The sequence below is a fragment of the Heliangelus exortis genome, chromosome 6, assembly GCF_036169615.1.
Source record: "Heliangelus exortis chromosome 6, bHelExo1.hap1, whole genome shotgun sequence".
Taxonomy (NCBI): domain Eukaryota; kingdom Metazoa; phylum Chordata; class Aves; order Apodiformes; family Trochilidae; genus Heliangelus; species Heliangelus exortis.
In genome coordinates, this window is record NC_092427.1 from 28,988,659 (window position 1) to 29,006,465 (window position 17,807).

The window sequence follows — 17,807 nt, forward strand, 5'->3', positions numbered from 1 at the left end:
TTTATAGCTACATTTACCTGTTTCATTGGGTAGTCTTTTTATATGTCTACTATAGACTCAGGCCTCAAATCTACTTACAAAGATGACATTTCATATTTCACTGACCATGGATAGACATGTAGGGTTATTTGCCCATCAAACCCTCATCAGTTCAAATTGTAAGCTTTGATAATTTAAGGTATTTAATTTACAAAGCAAATATTACTGTATCATAAAAACAAAAAAATGTGTTATGAATAAAGGTACTGGACCAAAATAACCCAATTTTTAAAGCTTTCTTTCCAGACTAATGAAGTACTTATCTTCTTTTTCTGCTGGTTGAAATTGTCTATGATGACACCAATGAAAAGGTTCAAGGTAAAGAATGATCCAAAGATGATAAAGATGACAAAGTATAGATACATATATAGGTTATCTTCATACTTAGGCTGATCCAAAACCTGAAAAAGGCATAGAAACTAAGCGTTAGTTTAACTGTGAGGACAGAATCAAATATTTGCTGGGCAGAATTTAGGGCTCTGTCACCGTGATCTTTGCTTCTTGGAGTCAAGTTCCAAATATCCATCCCACTGATCATCAATCTATGAAGTTACATTCTTAAAAAAGAACTTTGCTGTCATACTTGATGTTTAATTTTTTTAACTGTAACTAGCCTGTATGAGGGCAGAATAAACAACATGTCCACAACTGGTTGAATAGTATTGTAACATCTGTCTGAGTCTCTAGACAATCAGAAACACCATCTTGTAAAGCTGCCATCATTTCTGCTGTAGACAGATAGACAGGATAGATAGACAGGAGGCTCCAAGGTGGGCTTGTGGAGCTTTCACTACTATGGACACTGAAGAAACTACGATAGATTATGGAAGACAGATATCCAAACTATATTTAGAGTAAGCATATTTTCTTGGTACAGCTATGCACATTTACTGTAGTACAACAGGCCTCCTGCTGTGAGTATAGCTTACCAAAAAAGCTGGAGCTTTTCCAGGAGAGTTTATTCAGTTGTCTACTTAGAACTAGAAGGGAGCTTGGACCATGGGAGCAAAGAGAAGGTAAAACTTTAAGAAAATATACAGGATGAATCAAGAATGGGTATGATGTCCTGAAGAAAGGAGCCAGGTGGTTTGCAGAGCACAGTGAAAGTCTGAACTTTAAAAGAAGATCACTGTTACTAAAAAATCATCTCTAAGCTGTGTATTTGTGCCCATTTCCAAATGTGAACATCATGAGAAGAGGAAAAGTCACTGCCTGGCAATAGTTATGTCTGCTGTGGAACTGAAGAATTTTGGTCCAACTGCACAATAGAAAACATGGTAGTCTTTTGACCATTTATAGTTGATCACCCTTCAGGATTGCTCCTCTGCTTTCTTTATCTATTCTGTTTTTTCTATGGTTTCCACTTCCTTTAACTACATTAGTTAATATATAGTTAACTTTATTAACTATAATAAGTCATTGTTCTATAATTTTTACTGTTGAGGTCAAAAGACATTAAAATTACATTCTTATATCCTGGAGCTCATTCAGCCAAAAAAAATGGAGTCAAGGGACTATACTTACATTACGAGAATCCACAGCTGCATACATGATATCCATCCATCCTTTAAATGTAGCCTATAAGCAGAACACTGGTGTTTAGCTCATGAATTTTCTGGGAAGTGGCTTTTTAGAAACACTGTTTAAGAGCTGAAGCCTGCGTGTCCTTAGAGCTCATCATAAACACCTGCACAGTGCAATACTAATCTATTGTATGCTTTATTCATATACAAGAGTTGGATACAAATTCAAATATCTGACTACAGAGGTGACAGCATATATTAAGAACTTTTCTCAATTATTAGTAATATCTGGTATAAAAGTTTTATTCTGTGTATGAGCAAAATAGGTGTCCTGTACACCTACTTCAATGCAGCTAAAGTGAGTTAGGTTTGACCCATGCACAGCCTCTACACTTAATTTCTTTAGAATCATGGATTTATCTCACACTTCATAACTCCAAACCAAGATGTGAGAGACAATATTTCAAGAAGAAATTGTTTCATTTCAAGAAACAATGAAAAAATTCCTTTTCTTCTGTTACAAGTAAGCAACAGAGATATAGAAAGGGAAACACAAATCAAGAAGTGATGACTTACCACTTGCAGTAGAGAAAGATAACCAAGGCCTACGTTATCAAAGTTAACTTTCACATTCTTCCATCGGGCAGTTTCATTGTTTTTTATGAGCTCCTCACATTGACTGTAGTTGTTGATTTGGCTGATATCAAATCTCTCATCAGTTGTAGTGTTAACACAGTAGTAAAATTTTCCAGCAAATAGATTTACTCCCATGATACTGAAGATCAGCCAAAATATAAGGCAAACAAGAAGCACATTCATAATGGATGGAATTGCTCCTAAGAGGGCATTCACAACCACCTAGAGTAAAAATGAAACCAAAGAGGGACAGTGTAAGTACACAGGCACATTATCTTACAATGCTTCATTAGCCTTCCTTAAGTCTAAGTAACTATTTTAATTCTATTATCTGTGTTACACTTTTTAAATTGTTGAGAGTAACTCGGAAGAAAAGCAGTATGGAAGAAAGATAAAGGGTCAACAAAGTTAGAAGGAAAAACTGCTACTGCAAACAGTAGGAAATGTTAGCTTTAAAGAATGGGAAAAAGAACAACAATCAGGAAAAAAACCTAAACAAAAATCAGCATTTATTAATTCTTTTTAGACTATTTACTTAATGTATGTCTGCAAAATCATATTCACAGTATTTCTAATTACTGATTTATCAAACTGAAAAAACTTTTTTTATTACATGTTTACTGGCTATGTAGTAAAAATCAGTAGTACTGAGCAGCTGAAAATAATTTTAAGATCTCTTTTAAATAAAAATATGGATATGCATGCATGTTCATTTGGATGGTTATATATCAAATCAGAAGAGCAGACATGTTCAAATTGGGATAACAGCTGAGTATCTGAACACAGGAAAGCTGGTGGTGTTCAGGCAATTGTCAAAGAAGGTTCTAAAAAAGGAAAAGACTTGATTTAAATCCCAAATCAATGTGGGGGAAAATCAGGCTTCAGCAAATAAAAATATTAAAATGAGCTCATTCATGATGATGAACAATGATTAAAAACATCACACAATTAAAATATAATAGTAAAGAAAATAAAATTGAGGAGAAAGTAGGTCCATTATGAATGAGAACAAGTGATTTAATGATGAAATTGAGACCCGCTATATTAGTTAACCCCTATTTTGAATCTGTTTATAAGTCTAACAACATAAAATTTAATGACTGGAGCATCACTGCCAATTAGTATTAAATCAGATCCTAATTATCTAATGAAAATTCTGTTTTAAAAGTGCAGGATGTTAGGTATTACATAATTTTTTTATATAATTCATTTATTTTATATGATGTAGGTACTATAACAGATCCTCTAGCACAGTATAGATTTTTTTTCTATTTGAAATACAAATCTGTAGCTTAAGCCTCTAAAATATTTTAGCATTACATTTATATCTACAATAAATAGGTCCCATAGAATCAACTGTAAAATTACTCATCTATGTATATTACCTTACATTTGTAGCTATTTTACAGAACAGACAACAAATTCTTTGAATACTTGAGTAGGTGATGACCCATCACCATGCACACCATACCACAGACATTGGCTGAAGGAAAGGAGTAGTACTTGTTTTACTTTCAAGGCTCCATCCCTGCCAAAACAATAGCTCTTTGGGTGGTACATTTGACAGTATGATCCTATACACTTAGGATCCTTAGACTTATGTTAAATTTAGTAGCTGGATCAATTAAGGGTCCTTTCAATATAAATTACTCTATGACTATAAAAGCAGAGAATGGTGCAGTGCTTTGTTTTGCCACATATTTCAAGTCACATATTGTGATAAGAGTTATTTCTAATGGGGAAACAAAATAAAATAAAACAGAATAGCTTCTTACTCATACTAAAAATTTTGTTAGCAATACCTATTATAAACCAATAAGCAAAAATAATATAGCATTTTATTACTTGTCAGCTAGGCAGAGAGGATTCCCTAAGTAATGAATAAATCTCTTCTGACTATTTCAACAGTGCTATCTCATACTGACAAAGCTGTGCTCTCAGCCTTATCAGTGAAATGACTATGGCAGGACATGGGGGTTAGTTTGACATAAACAAATGAACAGTTTGCCATAAAATGGACAAATTTAAATTGGAAATCCATGAATTCACTGATTTTAGTGAGAAGTTTGATTGATATCGTGACACAATTTTTCCAGTTTGGGAATATTTCTAAATAAATAAGATACTAATTATTCTTTTCACATTATTTTTATTTAAACTTGTCTAAATTCCTCTACTTTAAAATGCAAGTATAATTCTTAAATATAATAATTCATTTGGAATAATTACTGTGATATAAAGGGATAGTTATAACCATACTTCATGGTTATATACATATACACATATACACTATTTTCATATTTTCAGTTCATAGATGTTACAAACCAATGAAATTATATTATGAACATCTTAAATTTCCATGTATCAGGCCTTAAAATCTTCTGATACCAATTTCTTCATCAACTTAAGCTACTGTATCTTTAAAGACATTAAGATTGTAATTAATTACTTTAAATAAGTCAGAATTCATTACATACACAGAAAAATGTCAATAGTTAATTGCCTGACTAATAAAGGTTGCATTTCCAGTCTGAAATTATCTAATTTCCTGTACTACTTTTAAATATATTTTTTTCACTAAAATCATAAATCTCTTCCTTACTTGGGTATTTTATGAAGAGATACAGTTAGCACATCAAATCTGTAGGTAAAGTTTAGACCTCCATGGAAGTGATGGGATTGAAAATTACCCATAAACCTCCATGACTGTTTTTTCCAGAATTTTTTTTTTTGGCGGGAGGAAGCAGTATTTTCTATTTGAATTTGTAACCCTTCATCAAACCCCATTTCCTTTTTGGTTGAAGTCTTCTGCTTTCCACACACACAGAGCATCACATTTTCTTCAGAAGCACATCAATTGTAGCTGACTTAAAAGTTTGGTAATCAGTTTATAACCTGGGGTGCCAAAGATCAGTGATTACAGGAGGGAGCTCATACAAGCTCTTAATTACATCAATTAAGGTTTCAGCTCAGTTGCACCTGCCATATTGTTATGGCAATATGTCCAAGGCAGACAGATGGACCCTGAAGGTGTAAGTCAGACATCATCTTGTGGATGCCATCCCTAACTGCTGCCCCTAAAAGAAACATTTCTATAGCTTTCCTGTTCTGGAAGAATACGTAAGGTCCTTGTGCATTTTAATGCACTAAAGAAGTGATCTAAACTAATGAGTCTGACTTTGCAATGCAATAGACAGAGGAGATCCCAGCTGGATGGCTCAGGATCTCAGCAGTGGTAACTGATACTCTGATAACAAACAGCTGGGGACAGTAACAAATGCACACAACTCTGTCAGCAAAAGTCTTCTGATATGTTTTCAGGCAACTACAGCGCTCCATAGATGACAATCAACATTTAAAAATCAATATGGAAAGCAGTAAACAGCCAATATAGGTCAGAAATCATAAAGCCATCCCCATATTCGGTGTACTAGGAAGCTGTCTTAAATATAGTGCAATAGTTCTCATCTGAAAGAGAGAAGGTATTTTAACACTGCCCATTTACTTATTAATGTAGGTCTTCTTTACATAACTCGTAACAGAAATTCTCGACTAATTTTACAGAATATAATTGCATGAAATGTAAGGGCATATATGTGTGTGTATATGTGCACTCACTTTTATGAGGAAGTATTGCTTTTTAAAAACTGTTCTGACAATAGCAGGATTTATTTGTATGGGATAAATTAATTTTTGTATTAACAATGCATAGATCCATGCAGCTGACAAATCCTCGAGCCCTCCAGGAAAATACAAAACAGGGAGAATGGCCAAGGAGCCTAGATAAGTGTAACATGTGACATATGAATACATATAAGCAGATGAAGCCCTTTGCTTATATGTTAGTGATAAATGTAAAATATATAGGATGATAGTGCAGCATTTCTGCATGGATTTGTCATTGATTATTCTGCATGCATTGTTTCAGTGTATGCATGCATTATTCCAGTTTGTCTTACCCTCATCCCTTCAAATCGCGACAAGGCTCTTAGAGGTCTCAAAGCTCTTAGTGTCCTAAGGGATTTAATCGCACCAAGTTCTGAGTAGCCCAAGGCATTAGCTGTTAAGCTAACCAGAGAGACCTACACAAAAAGAGAAAGGCAATATTGCTCATCCATCTGGAATAGCTTTTTGATACATATGGTGGGAATGATGTGTGCCCTGAACTTCTCAAGAAGATTCAAGGCTGGACCTCTTTCTCCAGGAATCCCTCTGTAACACAGAAAGATCTTTCAAGTCAGACAAAGTAAAATAAAAATGTATATTCTAGGTACCTGTTCATGAAATCATATTGATGGAATGGTATAAAAATACCTTCTAAATTCACATAAACCAATCAAAATATGGTGGTATTTAAAGAAAATGAAGTCGCATGCAATAATAAAACTCCCAAAAGTCTGGGTGAATTGGAATGATCAATTTAGGTCAGGACTTCCCATGATATCTTCAGAACTTGATGAAAATATAAAAGCTTATCCGAACCTAGGCTTTGATCAAATGTAACTTTCTAGTGTTCAGAAAATCTTATTCAACAGGCAAAGCTACCAGAGCTGTTTAACCAGACTAATCAAGACTGATAACGAACTGTTTGTTAGATAACAGTAGAAGCTTCATTGTCAGGCATATCCACACTTCATTATATTCCCTGTGACTCCTTTAACCACTTCATCAATTCTGGCTTGCATAACGCTGGTCCATTCTGCAGGCAGATGGGTAAATAAACTAGAATAGCTGTAAAATAAATGATACAATTATCTATCATAAGTAATCCTTGGAAAGGCATTTATAGTAAATCATGGGGAAGGAGTGGCCCCAGTAAAGAAAAGAAAAAAACAGCTTCTGTTTCTCTCCGTTTAATGCCTTTCCTTTCCATCCTTCCTGTCCCCTCCCAATTCTTTCATTTCCAAGTTAATCTTTTTAGTTTATCTCAATCCTCTGACTAAAATAAAAAAAAATACTTCAGAGATTTTTCCCATGAAAAAAACTGTACCAGAGTAAAGTTGCCATGAAAAACTAATAAAGTTAGTTATGGAATCCACAGAAGTCACTAGACCACAGATTATCAAATAAAAATTAAATACTGACTGATAACACAATAAATACATAATGACAGTTTCAAGTATTGCCCACAGGGTTTCTGTAAAGTTCTACTCGTAATTTACATATCTGATGACTGAACCAATAAATGTACATATTGAATCACAGAATACTAAGCATACATATAGTCATGTTCTATCAATGGACCTGCAAAGCTTGTATGGATTTAAAAGTTTTCCAAGCTCCATATTGTGAAGAATTCATTGTATATCATCTCATCCCCGCTTTAGGGAGATGCACAGTGATTCCCTGAAAATAATACTGCTTTTTGGAATGAGTCAAGAAATGACCCAAGACACATTCTTACCTTGCATTCCACAGGACTTATAATTGTGGAACTGAGGGATGCCCTATTAGCACAGACAGATGTAGTCGGTCTAGTGGGGATGGAAGGGAAACGTATGCGTGCCCTACAGTTAAAGATCTGCAGACTTCTCTTTATGCTACCCAGTACTTTGCATACATTATAGAGTGTGTAGACTTGCAATTATAATGCACTTCTCACAAGGTCTCCAGACATCGTGTATCTGCACATTGCTGGTACAGCCTTTTGAAAATCATCTCATAACCCATTCTAAGGGAACTTTATTTGTAGATCTCCATTTGTCTCTTTAAGGTTGCTCATGTGATGCAGTGAAAAGTATAAGAGTACCGACTAGCACAATGGAACTGAGAGTTCTTGTCAGCATTTTGATTTCATATTATACAGAGTAAGTGACAGGACACTTGCAGTTATTGATTAGAATGTTAGAAACCTTTAAATTCCATATACAGTAAAACCTGAAGGGGATTAACAGCATCCTTTCCACACAACAACAAGAACGAAATAATAAAACTCATTATTTCAATAAAGCATTACAACTTCATAAAGCTAGAAAATATCAACAGAGCATCTCTAGAGTATATACAAATATACAAATACTGATCAGAATGAAAAAAACATACCATAGCTATAGTTCAAAAATTGAGTATCAATTGAATAGAACAGAAAGCACGCCATAAAACCCAGTATTCTTATTTTTAGAGCCCGTCATATAGAAAAAGAATGAAAAAGAATACCTACATCAACAATCAGGAAGTCCAGCCAGCACCACGCATTAGTGAAGTAGGTTTGAAAGCCATAAGCCACCCATTTTAACAACATTTCCAGAATGAAGATATACGTAAAAACTTTGTCAGCATATTCAAGCATGGTCTTAATAGTTTTTCGCTGCTCTATGTATATATCTTCAAACGCCTGTGAAAAATATTTTGAAGATATTAATGTGTTGCAGTGTGGTATATAGGAGCCAAGAAAGAATTAGATTTTGAAAGATATGTGTGATATAAGGCATACATAATTCTGTCAAGCACAACTTTTACTTTCACTTCATATTGTAGTCTTTTTATAAAGCTCAGTCTAAACAAAACATTCACCTTACAGCTGAGATGAACAGTGATCCACAAAACCTGTATTAATTTCCATCGATAGCAATGGCCAATAGCAATTTCTTATTGGCATAAAGATTTCTTTTGTGGTAGTTACAAATTTTTATCAAAATCATATGAAGGATTTAATAATGACTCCATGATACAGAACTTTTGAGGAACTAATGATTGAAACCAAACTATATACAGTAACCTACAAAGCAATCCTGAACAGAGATCATTAATTATTTTTAAATTAAAATGTCTACATTGACAGCAAATCACTGTGCACTGACCCAAGTGTAGGAAGTATGCTATATTTTATCTCTGCTATGAGGAACTGATCACTTCAGGACTTACTCAGTGCACCTGATTTAACATCAACCTGGTGAAATAGCTGACAGAATCACCCTGGCACCTTGCGTCTGTTTGACAATTCAAGCTGCTGTTGATAAGCTCCTAGCTCACCTATGGTTCATTTTGAATGCATATTACACCAAAAACTATTATCACCAATGTGAGGACATGCAGATACTGGTATAATCTAACTAATTTCTTATTTCCATTAAAACTAAATTTTGAATTTGCCAAACTATATGTTTCATAGCCTGTGAGCAACCTCTTATGTATCCAAAAAACATGCCAGATACTTGATATAGGTTGGCATTAGAACATTTATGAACTGGATATTAAATTCTGATATTACCAACTATATAATTAACTCTAAACCTAAATGCTTGCTTTTTAAAATACACACAGTAGTTCCACATTGAATTTACCAGAGCGCCGCTGCTCAGAAGAATCATGAAGACAATGAAGGTCTCAAACCAGTTGTGTTCAACAATCTTATAGCACGTTTTCCTAAGATTCCACCAGATTTTCCCTTTCCCATCTTCTACACTAACTTGACAGCATTTGAATCTCCGCACACAGCCTAAGTGCAATAATAAATGTTGAGATGTCAGAATAAGATAAGCATTTATTGGGAATCACAATAAACAGAAGTCATTTGGCTTTTTCCCGTAATATTGCAATAGATGCTTATAAGTAAGTAGCTCCTGTTTGAGGATTTTCACGTCAATATTTTAAAATAAAGCTCTGTAGCTCTTATAATATGTTCCAAGGAGAGAGATGGAGCATGTGACGCGTATGGCAGTACCCCTGAAGGAGCTACAAAGAGAAAATACAACTGAAATCACAAAGTTTCTTTTTGATTTTATATAAAAATAGAACCCAGCCCAAATCAGCACAGCTGGGACGAACTACCTTGCATATATTTTCCTTCACCTACCTTCTGTAAAACAAGCCTCAGGCTCCAAAGATTCTTCAGGTTCTGCTTCTGGCTGTTCGCCTTCTGGAGGTAGTCCAATATCAACTGTGCTGCCTTCTGATGAACTGGATGCATTTAATTTCTGTGAATAAAACCCCACATAATTATTTTTTAGTATATTTTATGTTGAATAGAAGTTCACGTTTGAAATGCACACCATGTGTTCCATGCTCTGATATTAAAATAATTTCTTATCTGCAATCTATAATGCCAAACTGCTCTACTACAGGTGAGGTCACAAGATTAGAAACCCCCTTGAAAACATATTGGTATTTTCATACAAGGAATTGCTGAAATTATTAGACTTCTATTCTGAGCCACACATAAGAATTCTGAAATGAAATTTCAGTAAATTAGGAATGGGTTCCTCCCACACTTTGTACTATTCAATTATTCCAATTACGTGGCTGCAATTTAGATTACACTTCAGATGTATATACAAACAGATGTATATATACACTTCAGTTGTTAATACAATTTTCCAAAGTCATGACCAAACCAACAGCAAGCTGTACAGATGTATTTTCATGTCTCAAGTAAATGTTATTCTATCAAGTATGTAAAATGTAAAAAGTTTCTCTTCAAACTTTTATTTATCATCGACATGAAAACACATGTTATGAGTTGTACAGGGTAGTTTAATTGTCTTTATTTCCAAAACAGCAGCATATTACTTTAAGAGCAGTAGCTGATATTTTGCATTCTCACTTGCCAATGCATTTTCTGAATTAATTGTGCATTTGAAACTACTTATTACTTTGGTACAGTACACATACATGTTCAATTAATATTAGCAAACAAAAAATATTTGGGTTTTGTGGATTGACGTAATAACAAATGCTTTTAAAACAATATTGTCATAAAACAATATTATGCCAAGGAATCATATTGGTAATATAATCCAGATCTCAAAAATTTATTATTTCACACCACCACATTACATTTGCAACAAATATGAGTACTATAGTAAGTAAAAGTAGTTTTATCACAGCATTCTATGACTCCTCTAATGTTATCACTATCTGGAGTATAACATCAGTAAAATGGCTGCACTGATAATTAGCTAAATTTATAAAGGGAATGATGTAAACAGATGTAAAATACAGTCTATAGGGAATTTTTATTATACAAAGAGATAGTCCATGGTAACATGAAAGAAATATTTTGGAGAAACTTAAGTTTTAAGTTAGAGGCATTATTCCTTTAAAATTTGTTTGAAAGGTCCATTTTCTATATGGTATTTCTTTTGTAAAGGCAATGTAAACAATATTAGTATGTGAATACACAAAGTACCACATGACTTTAATGGAATTTTACATTGCAAACTATATTAAGTATTTTCTTCAAACAAAAAGATTAACTCCTTTCTCCCTCTCTTGGATTTTATCAAATCACACTGACAATATATCATGTTCCGATTTTGACATAGGCTTAACTTTCTTTTTTGTATACAATGGTACACTATAGCCCTCATCCTAGAGGATGAAACAAATGGAAGCATTGATTATTAGGGTATATTATACACATAATTTTAGTGATATCTGCACACCCATTTCCGTTATGTTTCTTTGAAAATCTCAGGTTACACATTCATGTCTCATCTTTGTGCATTAGCTTCACCATCTATAAGGTTAGGTCGAGTGTACAAAACCATGGATGCACACTGCTGTGCAGATTACACTTACTAATTTCCCATTGCAACGTAACCAAATTATAGATAAAGCATGGCAGTCTGGTCTTTGTGGAATACTGCCTCTAAAATGGAGAACCTGGAAAGTATGTGATAAATATTGTAGTCCTTAAGTAAGGACCACAGCATTTAAACATTGGTGGAAGTCAACCATCAGTTTGAGAAAAGGTCAGAAAACCCATAGACACAAGGCACATTCCAAATAAATTTCTCATGTTAAAAATGAATGTTTATCAAAGAAATATATAATTTTAAAAATGAGAAGTGACTGTATGGTGCAGAGTTTTCTTAAAATGTTGCTTGCATCATTCCAATCTGGACAGCATTTATATCAAAATGCTGTAATAGTAGCACAGCAAACAAAAATCATGAACTAGTTAAACCATAAGTTTGAAAGACCTACTGTCCATTCTTTTACAGGAAAATGAAGACTTCAGTAACAGATATTATGCAGTTAGTTTGATCAGTACATGTTAATCTTAAGGGTTAATGAATTCCTACAACTGAAATTGTGTAAGATTAACAGTTAACTCAAGATAGAAGATTAAAGATATCCACTATAAGAAAAGACCAGAAATATCAGATAGAAAAGGTAGAAAATTATATGGTAAAAGAGCCAGTTATCAGGAGCATCAGAAAGACATTTTTGTTAATGTGGGTATGTATAGTGAGTTGTATCTTGTAAGTCTTTTCTCACTTAAAATCTGGTATGCTTTTTTTAAAGATATGTAATAATAATCACAGGAATTAAGCTAAACAGAAAGATTCTAAATTGAATCAACAGCAGCTGATACTTGAAACACAATGAAATGCCTTATCCCACTGAGAAATCATTTATTCTTTGGATGTTGACTTAACAGAATATTTCCTTAGCATGCTGTTCTATTATAATAGACTCTATCTCCAAACTGATGAGTATGTGAAGAAGCATATTATATAAATCATTCAATAAATTCAATCTGTAATAATTCAGTATCATTTGGGGAAGAACAAAAATTTCAGCAGACATAATTACTACTTTGTTTGTTTGTTATTTTTAACATTGAATTTATTGCATGGCATTCTATACAATAATTATAAAATTTAGAATATAGTGCAAACAGTTTGGAAGGTGTTACAACACATCGTGTTAAAAACTTGCCAAATAAATTAAGTTCAATGCACTAGGAAAACTTTCCAGTAACAATAACACTTCCACAGGAAACTTTGCTCTCGTATAAAGCAACTGACCCAGAGATGTTGTAGTGATTTCTATGTATTCAACACAAAATCATCTGTAAATGGACCATGTCATTGCTGATTATGTTGTGTCCATATGCTTTAATACATAGGAAGACTTTTTTTACCACTTACTGTGACTTGCCAGTGTTAACGCATATGGAATCCTACTCGATAGCCAGACTACCCCTATTTAGAGACCCTGATATGTTAGGTATGTAGCATATGTCCCAGTAATTACATACACTTCTTAGCATAATTCAGTTACCTTTATACCTCAAATTCTTCTTGACTCACCAGCATTACAAAAATTGGATTTAGGCAATGCTATATACATAACATATAAACAGATGTAAAAATCAACCTGTAGAAATGAGATAATCATAAAATTAAAATACCATATTTGATATAATTGTATTTTTTTAAAGCTTTTGTAATACTATGGTTCTAGGTTTTAAAAGTATTCAGTCACCTAGATTAGAAGAGATGTATGAGGGTCAAGTATTAGACACACTTCAAGACTTATGGTGCCAGATTTCTTCTGAATAGTATGCTAAGGAAATTGTTCTTGGAGAAAACTGCTTTTAAAACCCCAGAATGTGGACTCCATCTCCTTTTCACAGAAGACAATAAGGGGAAAAATACTTACATGGTTCTAAAGCAGCAATATACTGATTACATAGAGATATATCTTTTATGTCACATCTACCAAGAGCATTGCAGTCATGCTTTAGTCAGCACTACAGTACAGTATGAGATACAGCTTTTAGTTCAGCTTTCAAGAAAGAGATGGCAAGTGGAAAGCAGCTTGCCTATTACAGCAGCATTGCAAAAAGCAGCAGCCAAGATTAGGTCAGGAAGTTTTTGACACAGTTACTTTCTGAGCCTTGACGACATCTCACAGATTCATAAAATTCTGCTTCACTTACAGCCAGGCCACTTTGAGCTTCTAACATTTATTTATTTTTTTAGCTCCAAGATGATTATCTAAGCGTAGCTAAACAGCTCTTAGCTCAACATTTTTAACAAAGCCTGAAAATTTATGATTGGCCAGGATGCCACTAATAGCTGTTAAAATCACAATTTAAAGGACTGAAGGAGCAAAGAGCAAAACAGACAAAAGCAGGAAGATGGTGCCAAGGAAAACCCCCATTATGATTTTAATTTTGTTTCCTCCTACCTGTGAAATCATTAAATAAATGAAATTATATTGCTTTTATTTACTCAGCCCTATGTTGCTGTAAATATGAAAATGATATATTTTGTGATATAAAAGCAGCTATTACATCTAAACTCATCTAGTCTTTTTCAGAACAGCTATATCACCTAAAACATCAACCACATAATAAGTATCATTGTAGTTCCACTGGTATAATCAAGTGGAATCTAGATTTCATTCTGTCTAGTGCTTATACAGTCAGGCATAACAACTCTACCAGTTAAAAAAAACCAGAACTTTAAAAATCAAAGCAAAACAATTCTGTGATGATTATTGTTTGCCAACACTGCAAAAAAAACATAGATTCCTAAATTATAGTCCACTCTGTACTTTATTGCTATTCATTTTTCCTTTAGTCTACTTATTTATGAGCAATTCATAAATGACAAAATTTGCAAGAATGTTGGATGAGAGCAAAAGCATCCTAAGTAGCAGCAGAAATATTTGCAAAAGCACTCCCACTGTAATCTACTTTAAAAACCTCTTTAATTCACAAAACAATAGTGAAAGGATAATTTTGAAACAGAGCAAGGGACTGCTGTTTGTAAAGCTTCATTAGGCAAATTCCAATTAACTCTAATATTGAACTGGTTAATATCATCCACTCTGAATCACAATATGCCAGTAAGATGTGACCAATTCACAAACAATCCAAAGACTAAATTATTCAGAGTATCAAAAGATTTTGATTACTGAATATTTTTAAATCAAAATTTAAGTGTGTGTGTATCTGTGTCCGTGTATCAGATAAGTTATTCCTTCAAAATATAAGACAAAAGCTTATAAGCCTATAAGACAAAAAGCTATGCAATTAGTATATTTTAACACTGATGATTTACACGTTTGAAAGCAGTATCATTCAACTAAGGCATTGTAAATATTATGTTAGTAGGTGAGAGGTAAGCTATACTGAAGCTGAGGACATTTTTGACCAAAATCTGTAGCTGATTTACTAGACTGCTGACCTTTATTTATTACTGATAAGATGAAAATATACCTAAATTTCTCAAGGCAGACAATTATTATATTAAAGCATAAGACTTAGGCCAGATCTTGCTATCAGTTTTCTCTTTGCACCTGTACACTTGCTAAGTGTGGGTGTAAGTAAGAGCAGAACTGATCTCTGAATGTTTGACCAGCAAAATACCAATTCTGTATGAAATTTTTTAACTAAATGATGGTCACATGCTTTGACTGTGGAAAAATTAAATGAATGTCATGCTTAATGGTGCTTCAAGTACTGCATATTGATCCCCAAAATAACTAAAAGCTTATACAAATACTGAAGAAAAGCATTTCTAAGAAAAGAATAGTGAAAAATAAAAACATGGGTACCTCTGTTATAAGTAAAGATAAAAGTTTTCCAAAACAATTAGCAGCCTTTAATTATTAACCCAATCTACAGATGGACATATATATAAGCTTCTGATGACAATCATAGCTCATATATTACATATTCTGATTTTTGTCAAAAGGAAAGAGAACCCTTGAAAAATAGACTCCTGAAAATGTCACCATCAGTATTGGGAAAGGTACATAGCATGCACTGCAAAATACTATTAAAATAGCATGGAATAGCATCTGGACCACAGAAATACTGGGTTGCTGATCTCAGCTGTCCATGCTGTGGTCTGAATCCTGTGACTCAGCAGAGAGCAGCTGCGCATGTTTGTACTGTATTGCAATGGATAGGACAGGATCATAGCTGACGAGCATGCAGGCCAATCAATATCCATTAAAAAGTGATTATATAGTATATACATATAGATGTATAACTTGCTTGGGTAACCTGTGTAAAATTGGTGACACGATGCTCTGCCTCGCTAAAAGGCACCAGAGCTGCCCGCTTGACTGATCCAGCTTGGTTCTACTCCTGTGAGAAGTAAGAATGGTAGGAAATGAAGTTCAGGACACAGCACCTCTGTGGGTTTTTTTTTCTTTGTTTTGTTTTGTTTTTTTTTCTCTGAATACTGCTTAAATAAAATATACATTATTAAAGTGAGTGCAATAGTATTAGGATATTTCATGTCTTTCATGGCTTTTAAAAGTATTTTATAGCTTGTTATATCTCTGTGTAATTACTAGCCCAGAAGTTAAACTTAGCATAAAAATTTAATCATTACATGGCTATACATGCACTACAAAAGTTTCTATATAAGCCATTCCCATAGTACTTAAGGTCCTAAAAAGAAAAAATATTTTAATAGCTTCTCTGATAGCAGTAATGCAGCTCAGGTCCACTGACTGGAAGCTTAATGACTGAAACTTATGTCTCAGATGTGGGATAATCCACTTCAGGATTTAACCTATGGGAATTCACATTAATATTTTCATCACCTTGTAGAATAATCCATTTAGGGTCCATCAATTAGGAAAAGGAAAGTTTTGGCTAATGAAAGCAGTCAGCAGTCATACCACCCTGTTACACAGTAAAGAAATAGATGCACCACTGTCATCACGGTCATACTCAGCCCTGCTCACCACCATCCTATAGGTCTGAATAATGTACACCCTCCATCTCTTCTACTGACAGAATGCATTTGTGCAGTAATGAGTTAAAGACTGAATGAACTACAAAAAGAAACAAAAGGGAGAATGCTGGTGATCAGGGAATTTATCCAGGAAATTAAAGTGTTGTTCCCTGTTTCAAGGCAGTTTCTGCATTTTAGCCAGGGACTACTGACTGCTAAAATTATAAACACATTTTGTAGCAGGGAAACATTTTGTTCTCAAGACATGCTTGAATCATTAGGCACTATCAAAAGTCATGTTCCTTCTTGCTGCTGCTGTTCAGGGAATCACAAATTATTTTCTGCACAATTGTAGCGTCAGCAGAAGGAATGGAGAATTTCCCGCTAGTACAGAACAGTCCTGTGATTACATTCTTAAAGAGAGACTTCATCAGCTAACTAGTCTAGGTAATCACTAATAAATATATTTAAATAACTTCCTTCTTGGAAGTAATTTTAATGACACATAATATTTATATTAGTAACATCCAATTACACTTTCAAATTACTTTTTTCAGAAAGGTTGTAAATAACTGTCAGAGCTATAATGCATTTTTTGATAAAACTTTAGTTAGCATGTACAAAAGTTCATAGCTTTTATAAAAAGCGAGCACAGGATAAGTATACAGGACCGTTTAAAACACTTTATAACTACCATGAGTAGTGGCAATCAGAATCAGTAACATTCTCAGAAACAATTTGTTATGGGGGCTCAAAATAAGAAGGGAAGAGAGAAGTTTCCCTGAGTCCATACTTCTGATCATCTGATCATGCTGGCACTTTACAGTTAACGTCTCAAACTCCGTCTATGTCAGAAGATTTTCTTTTCGTGTCATTCATACAGTGGTATCATCTGAAGGCTCATTGGCAGTTACAACACATGGACAGAATAAAGTAACAGTATCTTTTACACACTTTCAAATCAAGGCATTTAGAATACTTTAGGAAAAAATTCTAGATTTAGGTTAACAGCACCCTTAAATCTGATAAAACCACTAAGTTTGCAGGAAAATACAGAGTGACAGATGGGTATTTCTTACTCCACCAAGGTAACTATAAATATTTTGTCATAAAGAATTCCAAAGTATTGTTTTCTAGTACTGTACTTGAGATTGAGACAATTTATTTTGAAACTGTC

At 33.8% G+C, this 17,807-nt stretch overlaps 1 protein-coding gene across 1 annotated transcript in view; it reads right to left on the reverse strand.

The window, feature by feature from the left end:
* The window catches only part of SCN2A (sodium voltage-gated channel alpha subunit 2), a 74,618-nt gene that overhangs the window by 6,718 nt on the left and 50,093 nt on the right, over positions 1–17,807 (reverse strand). Inside the window, exons 18-24 of the mRNA XM_071747476.1 lie at positions 9,994–10,114; positions 9,482–9,636; positions 8,359–8,532; positions 6,158–6,280; positions 2,139–2,420; positions 1,564–1,617; positions 303–440 (exon numbers count right to left, since the gene is read on the reverse strand). Of these exons, the coding sequence (XP_071603577.1) occupies positions 303–440; positions 1,564–1,617; positions 2,139–2,420; positions 6,158–6,280; positions 8,359–8,532; positions 9,482–9,636; positions 9,994–10,114 (1,047 nt within the window). The remainder of the gene's footprint in view (positions 1–302; positions 441–1,563; positions 1,618–2,138; positions 2,421–6,157; positions 6,281–8,358; positions 8,533–9,481; positions 9,637–9,993; positions 10,115–17,807) is intronic.